Raw genomic sequence first — 19186 nt, 5'->3', positions numbered from 1 at the left:
CCAGCCCTCTACATCTGATACCCATTACTAACTGCAGCAGTGATAGAGGCATGTCACAACTGAGTGTCAATATTCTCGCAACTGTGTTGTGCATTCAGCTAAGTTTTTTCTCTGATTTTACTGCTGATAGCAACATTTGTTTTCTTCAATAAGTTGTTTTTGTATTTTTTGCTGCTTTTGTTTCTGCCTCCAGTTTGCATAGAATATTAACATTTCCCACAAGTTTCAGTGACAACAAGCTGACGTTTTCTTTTTGCGGGGAATGAAATTTCCAGGAGAACGTTACCTTTTTCATTTGGATTTTTTGTTGTTGAAAGTTGAGCACATTTAGTAGACAGATGGAAGAGGAGCACTTGGCAACTAATGAATTGATGAAGCAAGAAGTAATCTTGTACGCTTTGGGTTTGAGATAGGCACTAACTGTAGTAATTGCTGTTAATATTCCCAGGGAAACCAAGATTGAATCAATTCTGGAGTGAGTTTTCGAAGTTATTCAACAACATGGAGGAATACTAATAAATGAAATTTTTTTTTTAATAAAATGGATATGAGTATGTGTTTATCATGATAAATTTGTAGGAGAATGAAATTGATTGAGCATAAAGCCATAACAGAAGTTTTTACAGCTTTCCTGTGTCCTCAAGTTCATATCCCAGGGTATGTATTATTAATTCAACATTGGATACATGACAGAATATTAATATATTATCCAAGTGGAAGTGATAGACCTGTCTTCATAAGACACGTGCGGATGAAGAAGGCCATTGCATCAGAATTCATCCATTCAGAACAATGCTACATCCCCACCCCTCCCCCACACCGTTGCTGCATCTAATTATTTTAAAAAAATGATTCCAGGGTTTTCACCTCCCCGACAATGTCCTAAAATCCAGTCCAAATGTTGATCGCTCATTGGTCCAGAATTTGCTGAAAAAATATCGGCGTGTAAAGGATCAGTAAACTCAGACTAAACAAGTATTGAAGGAAGTGCAGAGAAGTGCCATGAGGCTGATGTCAGGGGTCTGAGTTATGAGGAAAGACTGGAGAAACTTTGAGGGGGAATTTTAACTCTTCCCCGCTTGCTGGGAATGGAGTGAAGAAGCAATTAAAATGGAGTTGCACCAGTTCTTGTTCAAATACCCGCCGAGCTCTGATTTTAACGCCGTTAGTTTTGGCGGCAGATGGGGTGCCCACTGGACTCGGGCGGGAGCCTCACACATATATGATAAATCGGGGTCCTGTAATGTCAATAAGATCCCGATGGCATTTTAACTAGGTGCAAATCAGCCAGCAACTTGTGGCGATTCGCAATTCACGGGGTATTTCTCCCTTGCCACAAGTTGCTGGCCGATTTGTACATGAGTACAGTTTGATCAAGACCTCCTCTGACTTGTACTCTACTGTTTTGGCTATATAGTTCAATGTTCTATTGGTTTTATTGATTGCCGCACTCCATTGGTTGGACATGCTTAGTGTGGTGTCTACTAAGACTCCTAGGTTTCTTTCAACTTCATTCTTAGATATTTCAACACATTCATGGAGTCTATATGTTTGTCATTTTTCCTTCCTATGTGCAGTGTTTTACACTTGGCTACATTAAAATTTCATCTGCCATCGATCAGCCCAATTACACATTTTGTTTACATCGTTCTGCTATTTCTGGCTGCCTCCTTTGATTCCACTGCCTCTCCTAGTTTGGTACTGTCTGCATGTTTGACCAATTTGCATTGGATTTTTGAATCCACGTCGTTGATATAAATTAGAAACTGCAGTGGTCCCAACACTGTGCTGTGGGGTACCCCACTTGGCACATCCCCTGAGGTTATTTCTCTAGTCAGTGCCCATTGTTTTCCACCCTTCAGCCGATTCCTTATCCATTCCCTAGTTCTTCACACCCTGAATCCTCACAGTATTGAGTTTAACTAGAAGCCTTTCGTGTAAAACTTTAACAAATGGTTTTTAGAAGTTTTAAGTACATAACATTGCAGGGTTTACCACAGTCCACTTGGGTTGTCACATCCTCAAGAAGTCAATGAGGTTGGCCAGGCAGGATTGTCCCTGTCCAAAGACATGTTGACTGCTGTTTTCTAGGTGGTTGTTGTTCAGATAATCTTCAAGTTTACTCCTCATCAATGCTCCCACTAATTTTTTTTTTGGGTGCGTGACCCCTTTAACGGGCTCCGCAGCCCATTCAAATTATCGCACGTGCACATTTTTTTCCATTTAGAAGCTGGCAAGTGGCCTGCACGGGACCTCCAGACTGTTGCACGGCCTCGCAGCTTACCGGGAACATTGCTCCTGATAATAAATGTCATTATTTTACATGGAATGGAAGTAAGACTACCGGATCTGTAGTTACCTGCATTTGCTTTGCCACCCTTTTGAATATGAGCATCACATTAGGCAGTTTCCAATCTACTGGTACCTTTCCAGTGCCCACTATCTCCCTTATAATGATTGTCAGTGTCAGATCTTTCAACACTCCAGAATAAATACCATTTAACCCGAGGGATTTATTTGTTTCAAACCCTTTCAGCTTGTCTAGCACTTCCATCTCATTTATGTCAGTCTTGTAAATTGCCTTGGTACTCTTATTTTTGGAGCTATTTTAAAGGTTGAAAATGATGTTCTCTCCAGTCTTTCCATATAACTCAGTTCTCTGACACTAGTGGCTCCCCTCTGCATTGATGATTGATGCTGTTTGGACACTAGAGTCTTTTGCGCTATCAGTAAAGGCACTTTGTTGAAACATGTGCAAAGCATATCTTACATGTGGCAAAAGAGTGGGATATGCATGGCAAGGTGACGACCATTGGTACCGACAGTGCACACAATATGATAGCAGCAGCCAACCTTTTTGCCATTTGAACACATGCCATGCCTTGCTCACAGTCTACAGCGATCGATCACAGTAGCGCTTAATGCTGCCAGGTTCAAACACTTACTGGAAACATGTAGAAAATTCATAGGCCATTTCAAACATAGTCCAGCTAATAGTGCAGAACTAGAAATACAACAGGCTGCAAATGGACAGAAACAAGAATCTCTTATACAAGATGGTTCAACTAGATGGAACTCCACATTGCAGATGGTTCAGCAACTGCTTAGCAATAGATTTGTCGTCACAGCCGTGTTAGTTCTTCAGAAGCACAATCTAGCATTGCCCACTCCTGCAGAATTTGACCAACTCCAGAGCCCTGAGGTATGTGACTGAGCTCTTTGGGGGAGAGATGCATGTTTCCTACTCTGGTTTTACATGCATGTTGCCATTTATTTTGTGTTGTAGCTGTCTCAGATGATGACCCAGTGTATATGTTATAAAAACAGAAAGTGCTGGAAATACTCAGCAGGTCAGGCAGCATCTGCAGAGAGAGAAACAGAGTTAACACTTAGGTCTGTGACCCAGTGTACGTTGTTTGGTTTAAGAACTCTTTCACTGCAGATTTAACTAAACGCAAAGAAAACACCAGTCTCACATGGATAAAGATAGCGACAGCGCTGCACCCAAGGTTTAAGAATCTGAAATGCCTTCCAAAATGCAAGAGGGAAGAGGTGTGGAAGTTAATTCGTATCTTACTGTTGTCAGAAACGTCACACAGAAGCTGAACCACCAAAAAAGAAAATGACCTCCACTTAGCGGCATCTGATTCAGAGGACAAATCCAAAGGATTAAAGTCAACCAACTTTGGATCGTTCTAAAGCAGAACCAGTTATCAACATGGAAGATTGTTCTTTGGAATTCGTAACAAAATAGACGAGTTGACGGTACAAATAACTACACATGGGTATGATCTGGTGGCCATTACAGAAACATGGCTGCGAGGTGACCATGACTGGGAACTAAACATCCAGGGGTATTTGACTATTAGGAAGGACAGACAGGAAGGAAAGGGAGGTGGGGTGGCTATGTTAATAAAGGATGGAATCACTGCAATAGTGAGAAATGATATTGGGTCAAAGGATCAGGATAGTGAAACAGTTTGGGTGGAGATAAGGAATAATAAGGGGAAAAAGTCACTAGTGGGCGTAGTCTTTAGGCCTCCTAAAAGTTGCAACTCTATTGGTCGGAGTATAAATCAGGAAATAATTGGGGCTTGTAATAAGGGAACAGCTATAATCATGGGAGATTTTAACTTTCATATTGACTGGACAAATCAAATTGGGCAGGGCAGCCTTGAGGAAGAGTTTATAGAGTGCATTAGGGATGGGTTCCTTGAGCAGTATGTTACTGAACCAACCAGGGGGCAGGCAATCTTAGATCTGGTCCTGTGTAATGAGACAGGATTAATAAAAAATGTCCTAGTAAAGGATCCCCTTGGTATGAGTGACCATAACATGGTTGAATTCCAAATTCAGTTGGAGGGTGAGAGAGTTGGATCTCAAACCAGCGTACTAAGCTTAAATAAAGGAGATTATGAAGGTATGAGAGCAGAGTTGACTAAAGTGGACCGGGAAAATAGATTAAGGTGTAAGACAGTACAGGAGCAGTGGTGTACATTCAAGGAGATATTTCACAACTTTCAAGAAAAATATATTCCACTGAGGAAAAAGGGGCGTAAAAGAAAAGACAGCCATCCGTGGCTAAGTAAAGTAATAAGGGATAGTATCCGACTGAAAACAAGGGCATATAAAGTAGCCAAATCTAGTGGGAGGATAGAAGATTGGGAAGAATTTAAAAGCCAGCAAAGAATAACTAAAAGATTAATTAAGAAAGGGAAGATAGATTATGAAAGTAAACTAGCAAAAAATATAAAAACAGATAGCAAGAGTTTCTACAGTTATATAAAAAGAAAAAGGGTGGCTAAAGTGAATGTTGGTCCCTTAGAGGATGAGACCGGGAAATTAGTAGTGGGGAACATGGAGATGGCAAATACGCAGAACAAATATTTTGTATCGGTCTTTACAGTAGAGGACACTAAAAATATCCCAACACTGGACAAACAGGGGGCTATGGGGGGGGGGGGAGGAGCTAAACATGATTAAAATCACTAAGGAGATGGTACTCGGTAAGATAATGGGACTTAAGGCAGATAAATCCCCTGGACCTGATGGCTTACATCCTAGGGTCTTGAGAGAAGTAGCGGTAGGAATTGCGGATGCATTGATGGTAATTTTCCAAAACTCCCTGGATTCAGGAAAGGGCCCAGCAGATTGGAAAACTGCTAATGTAACGCCCTTATTTAAAAAGGGAGGTAGACAAAAGGCTGGAAACTATAGACCAGTTAGCCTAACATCTGTGGTTGGTAAAATGTTGGAGTCCATTATTAAGGAAGCAGTAACAGGACATTTGGATAAGCATAATTTAATCGGACAGAGTCAGCATGGTTTTATGAAGGGGAAGTCATGTTTGACAAATTTGCTTGAATTCTTTGAGGACATAACAAACAGGGTGGATAAAGGGGAACCAGTGGATGTGGTGTATTTAGACTTCCAAAAGGCATTTGACAAAGTGCCACACAAAAGATTACTGCACAAGATAAAAAATCACAGGATTGGGGGTAATATACTGGCATGGGTGGAAGATTGGCTATCTAACAGAAAACAGAGAGTTGGGATAAATGGTTCATTCTCGGGTTGGCAATCAGTAACTAGTGGTGTTCCGCAGGGGTCAGTGCTGGGACCCCAACTCTTTACAATCTATATTAACGATTTGGAGGAGGGGACCAAGTGCAACATATCCAAGTCTGCCGATGATACAAAGGTGGGAGGGAAAGCAGTGAGTGAGGAGGACATAAATAACCTGCAAAAGGACATAGACAGGCTAAGTGAATGGGCAGAAATTTGGCAGATGGAATATAATGTTGGAAAGTGTGAGGTTATGCACTTTGGCAGAAAAAATCAAAGAGCAAGTTATTGGCCCAGAAATTTGGGTCGGGGGCTTCCCGCGGGTGTAAGCCCCCGACCTGCACTTAGCTTGCGCGCCGGCAGTTGAGCTGTCGGGCCCCATGGAATTCCGCTCCGGGGCCTGGCCCAGCTGCCGGCGAGCTGTGCTTGCGTGTCCCAGGGGCGTAGTTAGTGCAATGCGCCCTCTGGGATCATGTGGGCCATGAGCAGCCAATCGGAGGAGGGAAAAGCCCATTCATAAGATTGACAGGAAGACCTGTCAAAACTTATAAATACTACGGGCCCCAAAATAGCAGTAAACCTTCAAATACATTTTTTTTTAAATCACACTTTTTAAATAAACTATAAATTACATTAAATAACTATTTTAAACAATTTAAGTATTTGAAAAAAATAATTTTATACTCTAACGGGGCTAAAAATAAACTTACCTTGCTTTAAAGTATTTAAAAATAATAAACCTGTGGAAAAAATGTTTTAATTTTAATTAATTGACCACTTACCTTGTAAAAAGCAGGCCTTACGCCTGCTTTTTAAATGTGTAAATCCTGCAGGCTTAACCTCGTGTGAAAACCTGCAAAAAAAACCTAAGTTCAAAGCGCACGCGCAGCCTCTCCTGCGTGCGCATTCGACCTCTGAACCCCTTTGTTCAGAGGATCGGAAGTGCCGGTTTCCCGCGCATGCGCATTGCATGCAGAAAACCGGCACTTCCATTCGACCTATGGGTGAGTACCCCGTGCGTACTCACCCGTGGAGACCCGAATTTCTGGGCCAATATCTAAATGGAAAGAAACTGCAAAGTGCTACAGTACAAAGGGATCTGGGGGTCCTGGTGCATGAAGCACAGAAGGTTAGTATGCAGGTACAGCAGGTGATCAGGAAGGCCAATTGAATCTTGGCTTTTATTGCAAGGGGGATGGAGTATAAAAGCAGGGAAGTCTTGCTTCAGTTATACAGGGTACTGGTGAGGCCACACCTGGAATACTGCGTGCAGTTTTGGTTTCCATATTTAAGAAAAGATATACTTGCTCTGGAGGCAGTTCAGAGAAAGCTCACTCGGTTGATTCCGGAGATGAGGGGGTTGACTTATGAGGAAAGGTTGAGTAGGTTGGGCCTCTACTCATTGGAATTCAGAAGAATGAGAGGCGATCTTATCGAAACATATAAGATTGTGAGGGGGCTTGATCGGGTGGATGCAGGGAGGTTGTTTCCACTGATGGGTGAGACTAGAACTAGGGGGCATAATCTTAGAATAAGGGGCTGCCCTTTCAAAACTGAGATGAGGAGAAACTTCTTCACTCAGATGGAATTTGCTACCTCAGAGAGCTGTGGAAGCTGTGACATTAAATAAATTTAAAACGTAGATAGACAGTTTCCTAGCTGATAAGGGAATTAAGGGTTATGGGGAGCGGGCAGGGAAGTGGACGTGAGTCTAGGTTCGGATCAGCCATGATCCTATTGAATGGCGGAGCAGGCCCGAGGGGCCGTATGGCCTACTCCTGCTCCTACTTCTTATGGAATGGTGGGCGAAGCGTGTTGCTGCCTATCAAAGCTTACCAAAGCAGACATGTAAATACTCGACAATGCTAGCGACAACAGTCCCATGCGAATAACTTTTCTCACATTCCAATCAGTTTGTAAATAAGCAGCAAGCAGTATTATTGCCTGAAAATTTAATCAATTTTGTCGGTCTAAGCAGCTGGCTAAATGACAGCAAGAAATAGAACTGAAGTTTTTTTTAGACTGTGTTGCAATTTTTTTGTTGCCTGTAGCTATGTAAAGCTGAGAAATTTTCCTTTTTAATTTATACTTTTAGATATGCTGACTCTAAAGTTTATGATGATCTTTTTGCAATAAAAAGTTTAGTTTATGAGTTTCTCTATAATTCCATCTAATTAAATATGAAACGATAAAGAGGAACCAACAATAGGAATCCAGAGAAAGGAAAATAGATGTTTTATGGATGATGATAATAGCCTTGGCAAGTTGCTGCGGTGCATATTGTAGATGGTACACACTGCAGATACAGAGTGCTGGTGGTGGAGGGAGTGAATGTTTAAGGTCGTGATTGAGGTGCCGACCAAGTGGGCTGCTTTGCCCTGAATGGTGTCTAGCTTCTTGAGTGTTGTTGGAGCTGCAATCACCCAGGCAGGTGGAGAGTATTTCATCACACTCCTTGTGCCTTATAGATGGTGGAAAGACTTTGGGGGTCAGGAGGTGAGCCAGTTGCCACAGAATACCCAGCCTCTGACCTGCTCTTGTAGCCACAGGTGATTCCCAGGATGTGGATGGTGGGGGATTTGAATTTGGTAATGCCATTGAATGTCAAAGGGAGATGGTTAAACTCACTCTTGTTGGAGATGGTCATTGCCTGGCACTTATGTGGCGCGAATGTTACTTGCCACTTACCAGCCCATGCTTGAATATTGTCCAGGTCTTGCTGCATGCAGGCACAAAATGCCTCATTATCTGAGGAGTTGCGAATGTAACTGAACACTGCAATCATCAGCAAACGCCCCCACTTCTGACTTTATGATGGAGGGAAGGTCATTGATGAAGCAGCTGAAGATGGTTGGGCCTAGGACACTGCCCTGAGCAACTCCTACAGCGATGTCCTGGGGCTGAGATGATTGGCCTCCAACAACCACAACTATCTTCCATTTGTGCTAGGTATGACTCCAGCAGTGGAGAGTTTTCCCCGGATTCCCATTGACTTCAATTTTACTAGGGCTCCTTGATGCCACACTCAGTCTTGATGCTGCGTTGATGTCAAGGGCAGTCATTCTCACCTCATCTCTGGAATTCAGCTCTTTTGTCCATGTTTGGACCAAGACTGTATTGAGGTCTGGAGCCGAGTGGTCCTGGCAGAACCCAAACTGGGTATCAGTGAGCAGGTTATTGGTGAGTAAGTGCCACTTGATAGCACTGTCAATAACACCTTCCATCACTTTGCTGATGATTGAGAGTAGACTGATGGGGTGGTAATTGGCCAGATTAGATTTGTCCTGCTTTTTGTGGACTGGACATACCTGGGCTATTTTCCACTTTGTCGGGTAGGTGCCAGTGTTGTAGCTGTACTGGAACAGCTTGGCTCAAGGCACAGCCAGTTCTGAAGCACAAGTCTTCAGCACTACAGCCGGGATATTGTCGGGGCCCATAGCCTTTCCTGTATCCAATGCACTCAACCATTTCTTGATATCAAATGGAGTGAATCAAATTGGCTGAAGACTGGCTTCTGTGATGGTGGGGACCTCAGGAGGAGGCCGATATGGATCATCTACTCGGCACTTCTGGCTGAAGATTGTTGCAGATGCTTTAGCCTTGTCTTTTGCAATCACGTGCTGGGCTCCGCCATCATTGAGGATGGGGATGTTCATGGAGCCTCCTCCTCCTCGCGTTAGTTGTTTCATGGTCCACCACCATTCACAACTGGATATGGCAGGACGGCAGAGCTTTGATCTGATCCTTTGGTTGTGGGATCACTTAGCTCTGTCTACAGCATGCTGGTTCCACTTTTGTAGCTTCACCGGGTTGGCACCTCATTTTCAGGTACGCCTGGTGCTGCTCCTGGCATGCTCTTCTACACTCCTTGATGAAGCAGGGTCCTGTGGCTTGATGGTAATGGTAGAGTGAGGGATATGCCGAGCCATGAGGTTACAGATTGTGGTGGAATACAATTCTGCTGTTGCTGATGGCCCACAGCGCCTCATGGATGCTCAGTTTTGAGCTGCTACATCTGTTTTGAATCTATCCCATTTAGCATGGTGGTAGTGCCACACAACATGATGGATGGTGTTCTCAGTGTAAAGAACTGTACAGTGGTCCTTCCTATCAATACTGTCATGGATAGTTGCAACTGTGAAAGGTAGATTGGTGAGGATGAGGTCAAATAGGTTTTCCCCTCGTGTTGCTTCTCTCGCCACCTGCCAAAGGCCCAATCTGGCAGCTGTGTCAGGGCTCGGTCAGTAGTGGTGCCACATTGAAATCCCCCACCCAGAGTACGTTCTGTGCCATTGCTACCAAGATTAACTGAGATTAAAATTTTTAATCGTGAAATTAATCATGATTAATTATTTTAATCGCTTGACAGGCCTAATTTTATAATTCAGTAAGCCAGTGTCTAAATTTTATAATTTATTAAATTGGTCATTTAATTTTATAATTCAGTAGTTCAGTGATTACATTTAATAATGACATTATTACTGCATATATTAATAATCAAGTTACCCATTACATTTATTAAATAACTAACTGCCTGCATTTGATAATTAAATTACTACAGTATATTTTATAAATTGGTGACAATTCACAATAGAACTGAGAATGAATTCTATCTGAATTTATAAATTTATGACTTCAGGCCTGTTATTCTGATCCTGCGTATTTTGTCCATGAATGATGCCATGGGGATCAATTAGTTTTGTAACCTGTTGAAGACAATGGAGGAAGGGGTATGCGTTGGCAGGGCATCCGCGGGGGCCACGAGAAAGCAATCGCTGGCCCAGTGTTGGGCTATTTGCCCACCGACTGGCCAGCCATTGCGCACGGAAGTCTTATGGTCGATGCAAGTGGCGCAGGGCCTGTTTCAGCATAAGGGGATATTTAAGCCATTAATTAAACATTTTCCTATCCTAAATTATGCACATACACTGTATGAAATGAATTTATGTAAATATTGGCCCAGATTACAGTTTTAATGATGTATAAAATTATCAAAGAATTTAATTTTTAGTGAGGTTGGTGGAATGAAGGTAATTATGAATAAAATTCCATTTCTGTAAATTGTATAATTATTAGATTTTGGGATTCCATTGCATCTCTTTGATTCCCTTTGTAAGTGATTGAAATGGAATTCTGCTTATTGATTGAAGGACCAGGCCCACGTGATCCCAGGTACGCTTCCGCACCGCCTGTGTCCCTGGGAACCGTGGGCCATTACGCTGCCCTCCGCCTCGAGGCCTGAGACTAAGTTTTCGCAGCCTGGCCGCCAGCAGGTACTTTCGTAATCCTTTTGCGGATTGAAGGCTTACTCTAGAGGTACACCTCCGACCGCAATTTCTAGTCCCATATACCCAGTGCCAAAGGTTTACTGCAAAAAGGGCATTGGATTATGAGCAGAGCTCATAGAGAGAATTAAGCAATCTGCTTCCAGTTCAGTTCAATCTCCCAATCTGTCATTGTTCTGCACCAGTGCTGTAGATTCCAATGTAAACTTTTTTTTGTATTCGTTTATGGGATGTGGGCATCGCTGGCAAGGCCAGCATTTATTTCCCATCCCTAATTGCCCTTGAGAAGGTGGTGGTGAGCCGCCTTCTTGAACCGCTGCAGTCCGTGTGGTGAACGTTCTCCCACAGTGCCGTTAGGGAGGGAGTTCCAAGATTTTGACCCAGCGACGATGAAGGATCGGCGATATACTTCTAAGTCAGGATGGTGTGTGACTTGGAGGGGAACTTGGAGGTGGTGGTGTTCCCATGTGCCTGCTGCCCTTGTCCTTCTGGGTGGAAGAGGTCGCGGGCTTGGGAGGTGCTGCCAAAGAAGCCTTGATGAGTTGTTGTATTGCATCTTGTAGATGGTACACACTGCTGCCATGGTACGCCGGTGGTGGAGGGAGTGAATGTTTAAGGTGGTGGATGGGGTGCCAATCAAGCGGGCTGCTTTGTCCTGGATAGTGTCGAGCTTCTTGAGAGTTGTTGCAGCTGCACTCATCCAGGCAAGTGGGGAGTATTCCATCACACTCCTTACTTGTGCCTTGTAGATGGTGGAAAGGCTTTGGGGAGTCAGGAGGTGAGACACTCGCCGCAGAATACCTAGCCTCTGTCCTGCTCTTGTTGCCACAGTATTTATGTGGCTGGTCCAGTTAAGTTTCTGGTCAATGGTGACCCCCCAGGATGTTGATAGTGAGGAATTCGGTGATGGCAATACCGTTGAATGTCAAGGGGAGGCGGTTAGACTCTCGCTTGTTGGAGATAGTCATTGCCTGGCACTTCTGTGGCACGAATGTTACCTGCCACTTATCAGCCCAAACCTGAATGTCGTCCAGGTCTTGTTGCATGTGGGCTTGGGCTGCTTCAATATCTGAGGAGTTGTGAATGGCATTGAACACTGTGCAGTCATCAGCGAACCTCCCCATTTCTGACCTTATGTTGGAGGGAAGGTCATTGATGAAGCAGCTGAAGATGGTTGGGCCTAGGACATTGCCCTGTGGAACTCCTGCAACGATGTCCTGGGGCTGTGATGATTGACCTTCAATCACCACAACCATCTTCCTTTGTGCTAGGTATGACTCCAGCCACTGGAGAGTTTTCCCCCCGATTCCCATTGACTTCAGTTTTACTAGGGCTCCTTGATGCCACACTCGGGCAAATGATGCCTTGATGTCAAAGGCAGTCACTCTCATCTCACCTCTGGAATTTAGCTCCTTTGTCCATGTTTGGACCAAGGCTGTAATGAAGTCGGGGGCCGAGTGGTCTTGGTGGAACCCAAACTGGGCATCAGTGAGCAGGTTATTGGTGAGTAAGTGCCATAGAAACATAGAAGATAGGAGCAGGAGTAGGCCATTCGGCCCTTTGAGCCTGCTCCGCCATTCAATGAGATCATGGCTGATCATCCAAATTCAGTACCCGGTCCCTGCCTTCTCCCCATATCCCTTGATCCCTTTAGCCTCAAGAAATATATCCAACTCTTTCTTGAATATATTTAATGAACTGGCCTCCACTGCCCTCTGTGGCAGAGAATTCCACAGGTTCACCACTCTCTGGGTGAAGAAATTCCTCCTCATTTCAGTCCTAAATGGCTTACCCCTTATCCTTAGACTATGACCCCTGGTTCTGAACTCCCTGGCCATCAGAAACATCCTTTCTGCATCTAGTCTGTCCAGACCTGACAGAATTTTATAGGTTTCGATGAGATCCCCTCTCAATCTTCTAAACTCCAGTGAGTATAAGCCCAATCGACACAATCTCTCCTCGTACGTCATTCCTGCCATCCCAGGTATCAGCCTGGTGAATCTTCGCTGCACTCCCTCCATGGCAAGAACGTCCTTCCTCAGGTAAGGTGACCAAAACTGCACACAATACTCAAGGTGCGGTCTCACCAAGGCCCTGTACAACTGCAGCAAGACATCCTTGTTCTTGTACTCGAACCCTCTTGCTACGAAGGCCAACATACCATTTGCCTTCTTAACCGCCTGCTGCACCTGTATGCTTACCTTCAGCGACTGGCGCACAAGAACACCCAGGTCTCTTTGCACTTCCCCTTCTCCCAATCTATTGCCATTCAAATAATAATCTGCCTTCCTGTTTTTATCACCAAAGTGGATAACCTCACATTTATCCACATTATAGTGCATTTGCCATGTTTCTGCCCAATCACCCAATCTGTCCAAATCGTACTGGAGCACTTGATAGCACTGTCGATAACACCTTCCATCACTTTGCTGATGATTGAGAGTAGACTGACGGGGTGGTACTTGGCTGGATTGGATTTGTCCTGCTTTTTGCGGAAAGGACATACTTGGGCAGTTTTCCACATTGTCGGATAGATGCCAGTGTTGTAGCTGTACTGGAACAGCTTGGCTAGAGGCGCAGGTAATTCTGGAGCACAAGTCTTTAGCACGATAGCCAGGATGTTGTCAGGGCCCATAGCCTTTGTTGTATCCAGTGCGCTGAGCTGTTTCTTGATATCTGGATGTTTAAAGCATATTATCAACTCGGTGTTTTCATCAGGCTTAGTTCCTAGAACAGGTAGATTGTCTGGTCTGAAAACTTTGCTATTGCAGATAATAGATTAGCTGTACTCTTTTTATAAAAAAAAAATCTTAGTTATAATAAAAAGGCATACTAGTATTTGATTAATGCCCCATTGGCAACTTTGTATTCCTGACACCACCTCCATTTATATTTGGTAAGTGTCTTGCTGGACATGTCGTCATGACGACGCTGTCCCATTAAATAATGGCCATGCACATGTTGAAAATGAGGGAATTTTGCACTCCGTCTGTAGAAAACAATATGGAAGCTTGTGAAGCTGCTCCCTACTGAACGTGTAGATAATTAATAAAGACTTTATTACTTGTTGCTTGGTTGGCAGGCCACCTATTAAATCAATAGTTGCAAATTGTCTCATTGATAATCCACTGTGTTCTATAATAATTTCCATTTTTTTGTCTGCAGTATGTAGTGTGCGATGTCAGACATTCCTCATCTCGAAAGTGGGGGAAGACTGGATTTTCCTGATTCTGCTGGGATTGTTGATGGCCTTGGTCAGCTGGGCCATGGACTTTGCTATCGCTATGTGCTTGCAAGGTAAGATTAGAACATTGCTAATGATGAACGAAAATATTGAGCTCCACAGCAACACATTCACCTAAAACTGCTGCCAACCTTTCACCACCTGGCTTGTTCTGACGACTTTGATGTATCTGCAGATGTTATCCCACCACAATTCACAGTAATCAATAAGTGTCTGCTTCCTTGCAGTTGGAAAGAGGTAGGCTTTCTGTGCACTTTTGTCAGTGGCTGGTTGGTTGGTTAGTTTGGAATAGACAAAGCAGCTACTAAAATAGCCTGGAAAAATTGGGCTACTTCTGAAATTTTACCTGAATCAGGCCATTTTAGCTGTTTTCAAACCTTTCTGAATCTGCCAAGTTTGATAGCAAAATACTGCAGATGCTGGAAATCCGAAATAACAACAGAAAATGCTGGAAAAACTCAGCAGGCCAGGCAACATCCGTGGAGAGAAATTAGAATCGACGTTTCAGGTCTAACCCTTTTTCAAAGCTGGAAAGGAAATGAAATAGATCGAAAGGCAGGGCTGGGGAGGGAACAAAAGAAGTGAATAGACATTAGGAGGTATTCAAAACGAGACGAGATGGTGATAGGACTAGTAAAGAGACAAAAGACGGCTCGGATTAGGTGTGAAATGTACTGGCAGAATGAGAGACAGCTGCCATGTAAAAAAAAAGAGGAAGGGGTGGGGGGGGGGGGGAGGGAAAACCCAAAACAAAGGGGTGGAAAAAAAATATATATATAAGTAAAAATGTAATAGGGGTCGAGGTTATGATCTGAAATTGTTGAACTCGATATTGAGTCCGGAAGGCTGTAAAGTGCCTAATCGGAAGATGAGGTGCTGTTCCTCGAGTTTACGTTGAGCTTCCGTGGAACAATGCAAGAGGCCAAGGACGGTGAGGTCCAAGTGGGAATGGAGCGGTGAATTAAAATGACAGGCGACCGGAAGCTCGGGGTCACCCTTATGGACTGAATGGAGGTGTTCCGTAAAGCGGTCACCCAATCTGCGTTTGGTCTCCCCAATGTAGAGGAGACCAAGTTTGACTCGGTTTGGACTTCAGATGACACACATATATCAGGCAGCTCAGGAAAGTGCAACTTCAGGATTTTGAATATGGCTCCACAGTGAGACTGCAGTAGAAATGGAGTCATAATGTGAAAGAATCTGTATCCAAATCCCATGTTTGTCTTTGGACAGCCAAAGTGTCCTTCTAATCCAAATCTGAAATTGGGGTTTGGGTTCTTCTGACTGTACTCAATACTGTTTGGAGCCCAGTACACTGCAACTAGCTGACAGTGGCCAAATGATTATTTGGCTATGAATAAGTCGTAAGTTCAGAAAACGGTAACATCTATTAGTGATGTTTATTACTTGCTGAAATACAAGCATCATTCATGTTCCTTCCTTCCTTCCTCAGTAAAATACACATCTTCAGTCTCTGAATACTTCTTTTACTTATATAAAAAAAAAAAAAAAAAAAAATTAAACTGTTCAGCTTTACACATTTCAATGTGCTCTGTCTTTTTGAGGCTGGATAGCCCTATCAGATGAGAGACACCCTCTGCATTGTCATACACCTACACCCAGCTGCCTAAAGTCAAGAAAGAGCTTCATGAACAGTGTTGTTCCATTACAATCAACCTCATCTGAAGCCCGCATCGCCTTGTGGAAAGACCGGCTCGCCAGTCTTGAACAACCCCCAGCGATGGAAATTTTACTTGATGAAAGCCTTCCCCCAGGAGCTAATTGCAACTGGGCAACCTGGAAGTGCCTTAACAGACTTAGGTTGCTCAAAGGTGTCACTAAGCAAATGGGGATATTCAACCAACCCGACAACTTGTGAATGTGGAACTGAGGCACAGACTATGCAACATCTCCTGCAATGCCCATCGTTAGAGGAACCCTGCACTGTTGCAGATCTTGCCGAATCCAACAACAAGGCACAAAAATGTGTCCAGTTCTGGCTGGGCTATGTATAGACTGTCCGTGGACACGATAAGAAGAAGCCCTAGCTTATCCAGCTTTTCCTTATACCTCTCGGACACTGGGAATCAGACTGTAAAATGCCTCTTTCTGTATGGACTAAAATGATAAAGAATTGGTTGCACTCTCCCCAGGAAAGAGACTGTACAAACATTAATTACTGGGATATTGGTGCACGTGTCAAGGTTATCAAAGGCTTATCAAATGGGAGTTCTCGCCCACTGTTATAATGATTGCACATGGTCAGAGTTATGTGGTTTAATGAATGCCAAAAAGTGAAAGAGCACTGAATCCTGATTCCATAGACATTGACTGGTTTAAGTCAGAAAGGCAAATGTTAACCTTTTGGGAGCAAAGCATTTCACTTTAGGGCACCAGGCAGAGGGAGAGGACAGAGAGCCTACAGCATGGCTTGCGTTGCTCTTCAAAGACACATTGGCCCTGATATTTATGGGGAGGGGAGGGTGCGTGGGAGGGTGACAGCAGGCGGGAATCCTGGAAATCCCGGGGACGCCGAGGTCCTGCTGAATTTAACGACCGGACCTCATTATCATTTTCTTCTTCCATTTCCCGCCCGGCAGCCGGCCACATTGTCAGTGGAGGGGGGTTGTCGGCCGATCACGGGGCAGGCGGGAAATTGGGGTTTGGGTGGGTGTGGGGTCTGCTGATCTATGGGTAGGCCAGAGAGCTGGGGTTGAGGTGGAGGGGGCTGGTTGTGGGTGTTGGCCAATCATATGGCAGGCCGGAGACCAGGGTCCTCCTGACCCACAAAGAGTGCTCCCACCTCTCCAAGACGGGACACACACACACGCCACACTACCCACCACCGTAAAAATGGCGGCAGACGCTTAATCGGAGGATGGGGAAGCAGTACCCAATTTTTAATTTTTGACCCCCACCTGCCCCCTGACCCTCTCCCATCCATCATTGGGGGGGGTTAATGTCGACGCCATTCTCGCTGCAGTCTGCTGCAACATGGATGTAGAGAAATTCATGGCTTGGTATCTCCCATCCTCTCATCTGAAGGAAGACGGTACAGTAAAGAGGCTTTCAAAAGCATTAGAATAACTAAAACGGAAATAAAACAATGAATGGGGCTTTGCCTTATAAAGCTCAGCATGTTTTGATCAACAGACACGAGTGTCTCACAGTACAGACTAAATGTCTCTCCTGCTCATCCACAAATATTTTACAACTGTGTTAAAAACCTATTTCGCACAGTGTATCTCCTTGGAAAATTGGAATATATTGTTAAATGTATTTTTCCTCTTTAAATCTGAAAGCTCTGATGGAGTGATAGGTTCATCCTTGGTTTTGACAGCAAGCTGCACTTGCTCTTTGTAACACTGAATTTGGTTTTAAGCTGTATTCTGATATTGTTCTGAAACTTCCATTAGTGTTCCTCTGTGTTGCTCCTACATGGCATTGAAAATGTAATGGAAATGAAAGACAACTTTCTGCTCATAAAGCCTCAAGTCCAATTAAGGCATCAAAGCATAGAAAATCTCGATTTTATTGTAAAGTGCCAGTTACAGCCCAGTAAACAGCTGCATTGTCGCACCGTGTAAACTGACTGTCTATAACTGGCCTGACTTATTTTATTTCTCTTTTAGCATTCATAGTCCTGGTTTATAAATAAATCTTCACTGTGGTTACCCAAAAGTATGCAAGCTATAAAGTTCTTAGCAAAGCCTTTGTATTTTAGGTGATAAGTCATTTTAAATATGACATTAATTTATGTTTGGAGTACAGTTGTTGTTCTGCCTTAAGCCACTGCTGCGTTAAAATGATTTAATTTCTAATCTTCTGGGGAGAAGGACTGGAAGCAAAAGTCGCATGTCGTCATCATCGTGGTGACTCAGTTCATCTGTTCTTTCAGAGAAAAAACATTCAGATTAATTTACCTTAATACTTCAGGGGCTGGAAATTGGGCTCCTTTGCACCTCCCATTAGTGCCTCCGGGGGGCGCTAACAGGGTGCAAATGGATTTGCGACGAGGTGCAGTGATATCAATGCCTCCCGCTAAATTCGGCGGGAGTTTTGTGGCGGCGGTAATTTGTTGCGCCCCAATCTCCTGCGCCCGGAGATCGTGACGTCATTGCCGTGCGCAGCGCCCCCCTGCTTGTGCGCCTGTTGTTAACGACGACAGGTAGAGGAGTCGGCTTTCAGTCGGATGTCTGCTGGAGGAGCGCTATTTAAAGGCGTCCACATCCGGTGTAGTTTTCGTCAGCCAACAATGCTGCGTTGGTAGTGTCACATAGACAAAAAGGCCTTTTGACCGATTTGAGCGTTTTGCATTTTAACGAGTGTTCTGCCACATAAAGATTCTTCAGTTTCATTGAGGGGAGATTTGAAAGTGCAATATTTGGATGCTTTCATGGGGGCTGTACTGGCACTGGACCTCGTCCTCCAGCGTCAATGTCAGAGGCAACTGAAGCACAGAGAAAGAGTGCAAAATGTGGCCAGAGGGTAGGAGGGGCCAACAGGGCTCTGAACAGGAGGCCTTACCCACCCAGGGTATTCCGGCAGTATTTCTCCTACATCAATCTCACTGAGGAGCAGTGTCTTAGAAGGCTCCACTTCAGCAAGAACGTGGTCACAGAGCTCTGCCACCTCCTGCAGCCAGACCTTGCGCCTCAGATCAGGGCGACCACGGCTCTCTCAGTGACGGCCAAGGTCACCGTCGCCCTCAATTTCTACGCCAGCGGATCATTCCCGTGTGCGACAGGCAACATCTCCAACATCTCCCAGTTTGCCGTCCATTGTTCCATCCGCCAGGTCACAGATGCTCTGTACAGAAGGAGAAGGGACTGCATTTCCTTCCCCATAACCAGATAGAAACAGCGCAAGTGTGCATGTGGCATTGCCAGGATAGTGGGCTTCCCCATGGTGCAGGGCACCATTGACTGCACCCACGTCACTTTGTGGGCACCTCATAACAATCCTGAAGTATTCGTAACCGCAAAGGCTACCACTCACTTAATGTGCAGTTGGTGTGCGACCACACATGGCGAATCCTGACCGTCAATGCCCGTTACCCTGGCAGCAGCCATGGTGCCTTCATCGTGCGCCA

General features: G+C 44.4%; 1 protein-coding gene across 1 annotated transcript in view; it reads left to right on the top strand.

Annotated features, from left to right (window-relative positions):
- LOC147115698 (chloride channel protein 2-like) overlaps positions 1-19186 on the top strand; it is a 644493-nt gene that overhangs the window by 259461 nt on the left and 365846 nt on the right. Inside the window, exon 3 of the mRNA XM_085990183.1 lies at positions 14016-14147. Coding sequence (XP_085846309.1) covers positions 14016-14147 — 132 coding nt within the window. The remainder of the gene's footprint in view (positions 1-14015; positions 14148-19186) is intronic.

This window comes from Somniosus microcephalus, chromosome 6 (assembly GCF_052327205.1).
Source record: "Somniosus microcephalus isolate GS21.2 chromosome 6, FLI_Smic_1.0, whole genome shotgun sequence".
Lineage (NCBI taxonomy): Eukaryota > Metazoa > Chordata > Chondrichthyes > Squaliformes > Somniosidae > Somniosus > Somniosus microcephalus.
The sequence above is the reverse complement of the archived record's forward strand: the minus strand, read 5'-3'. Positions and strand labels throughout refer to the sequence as shown.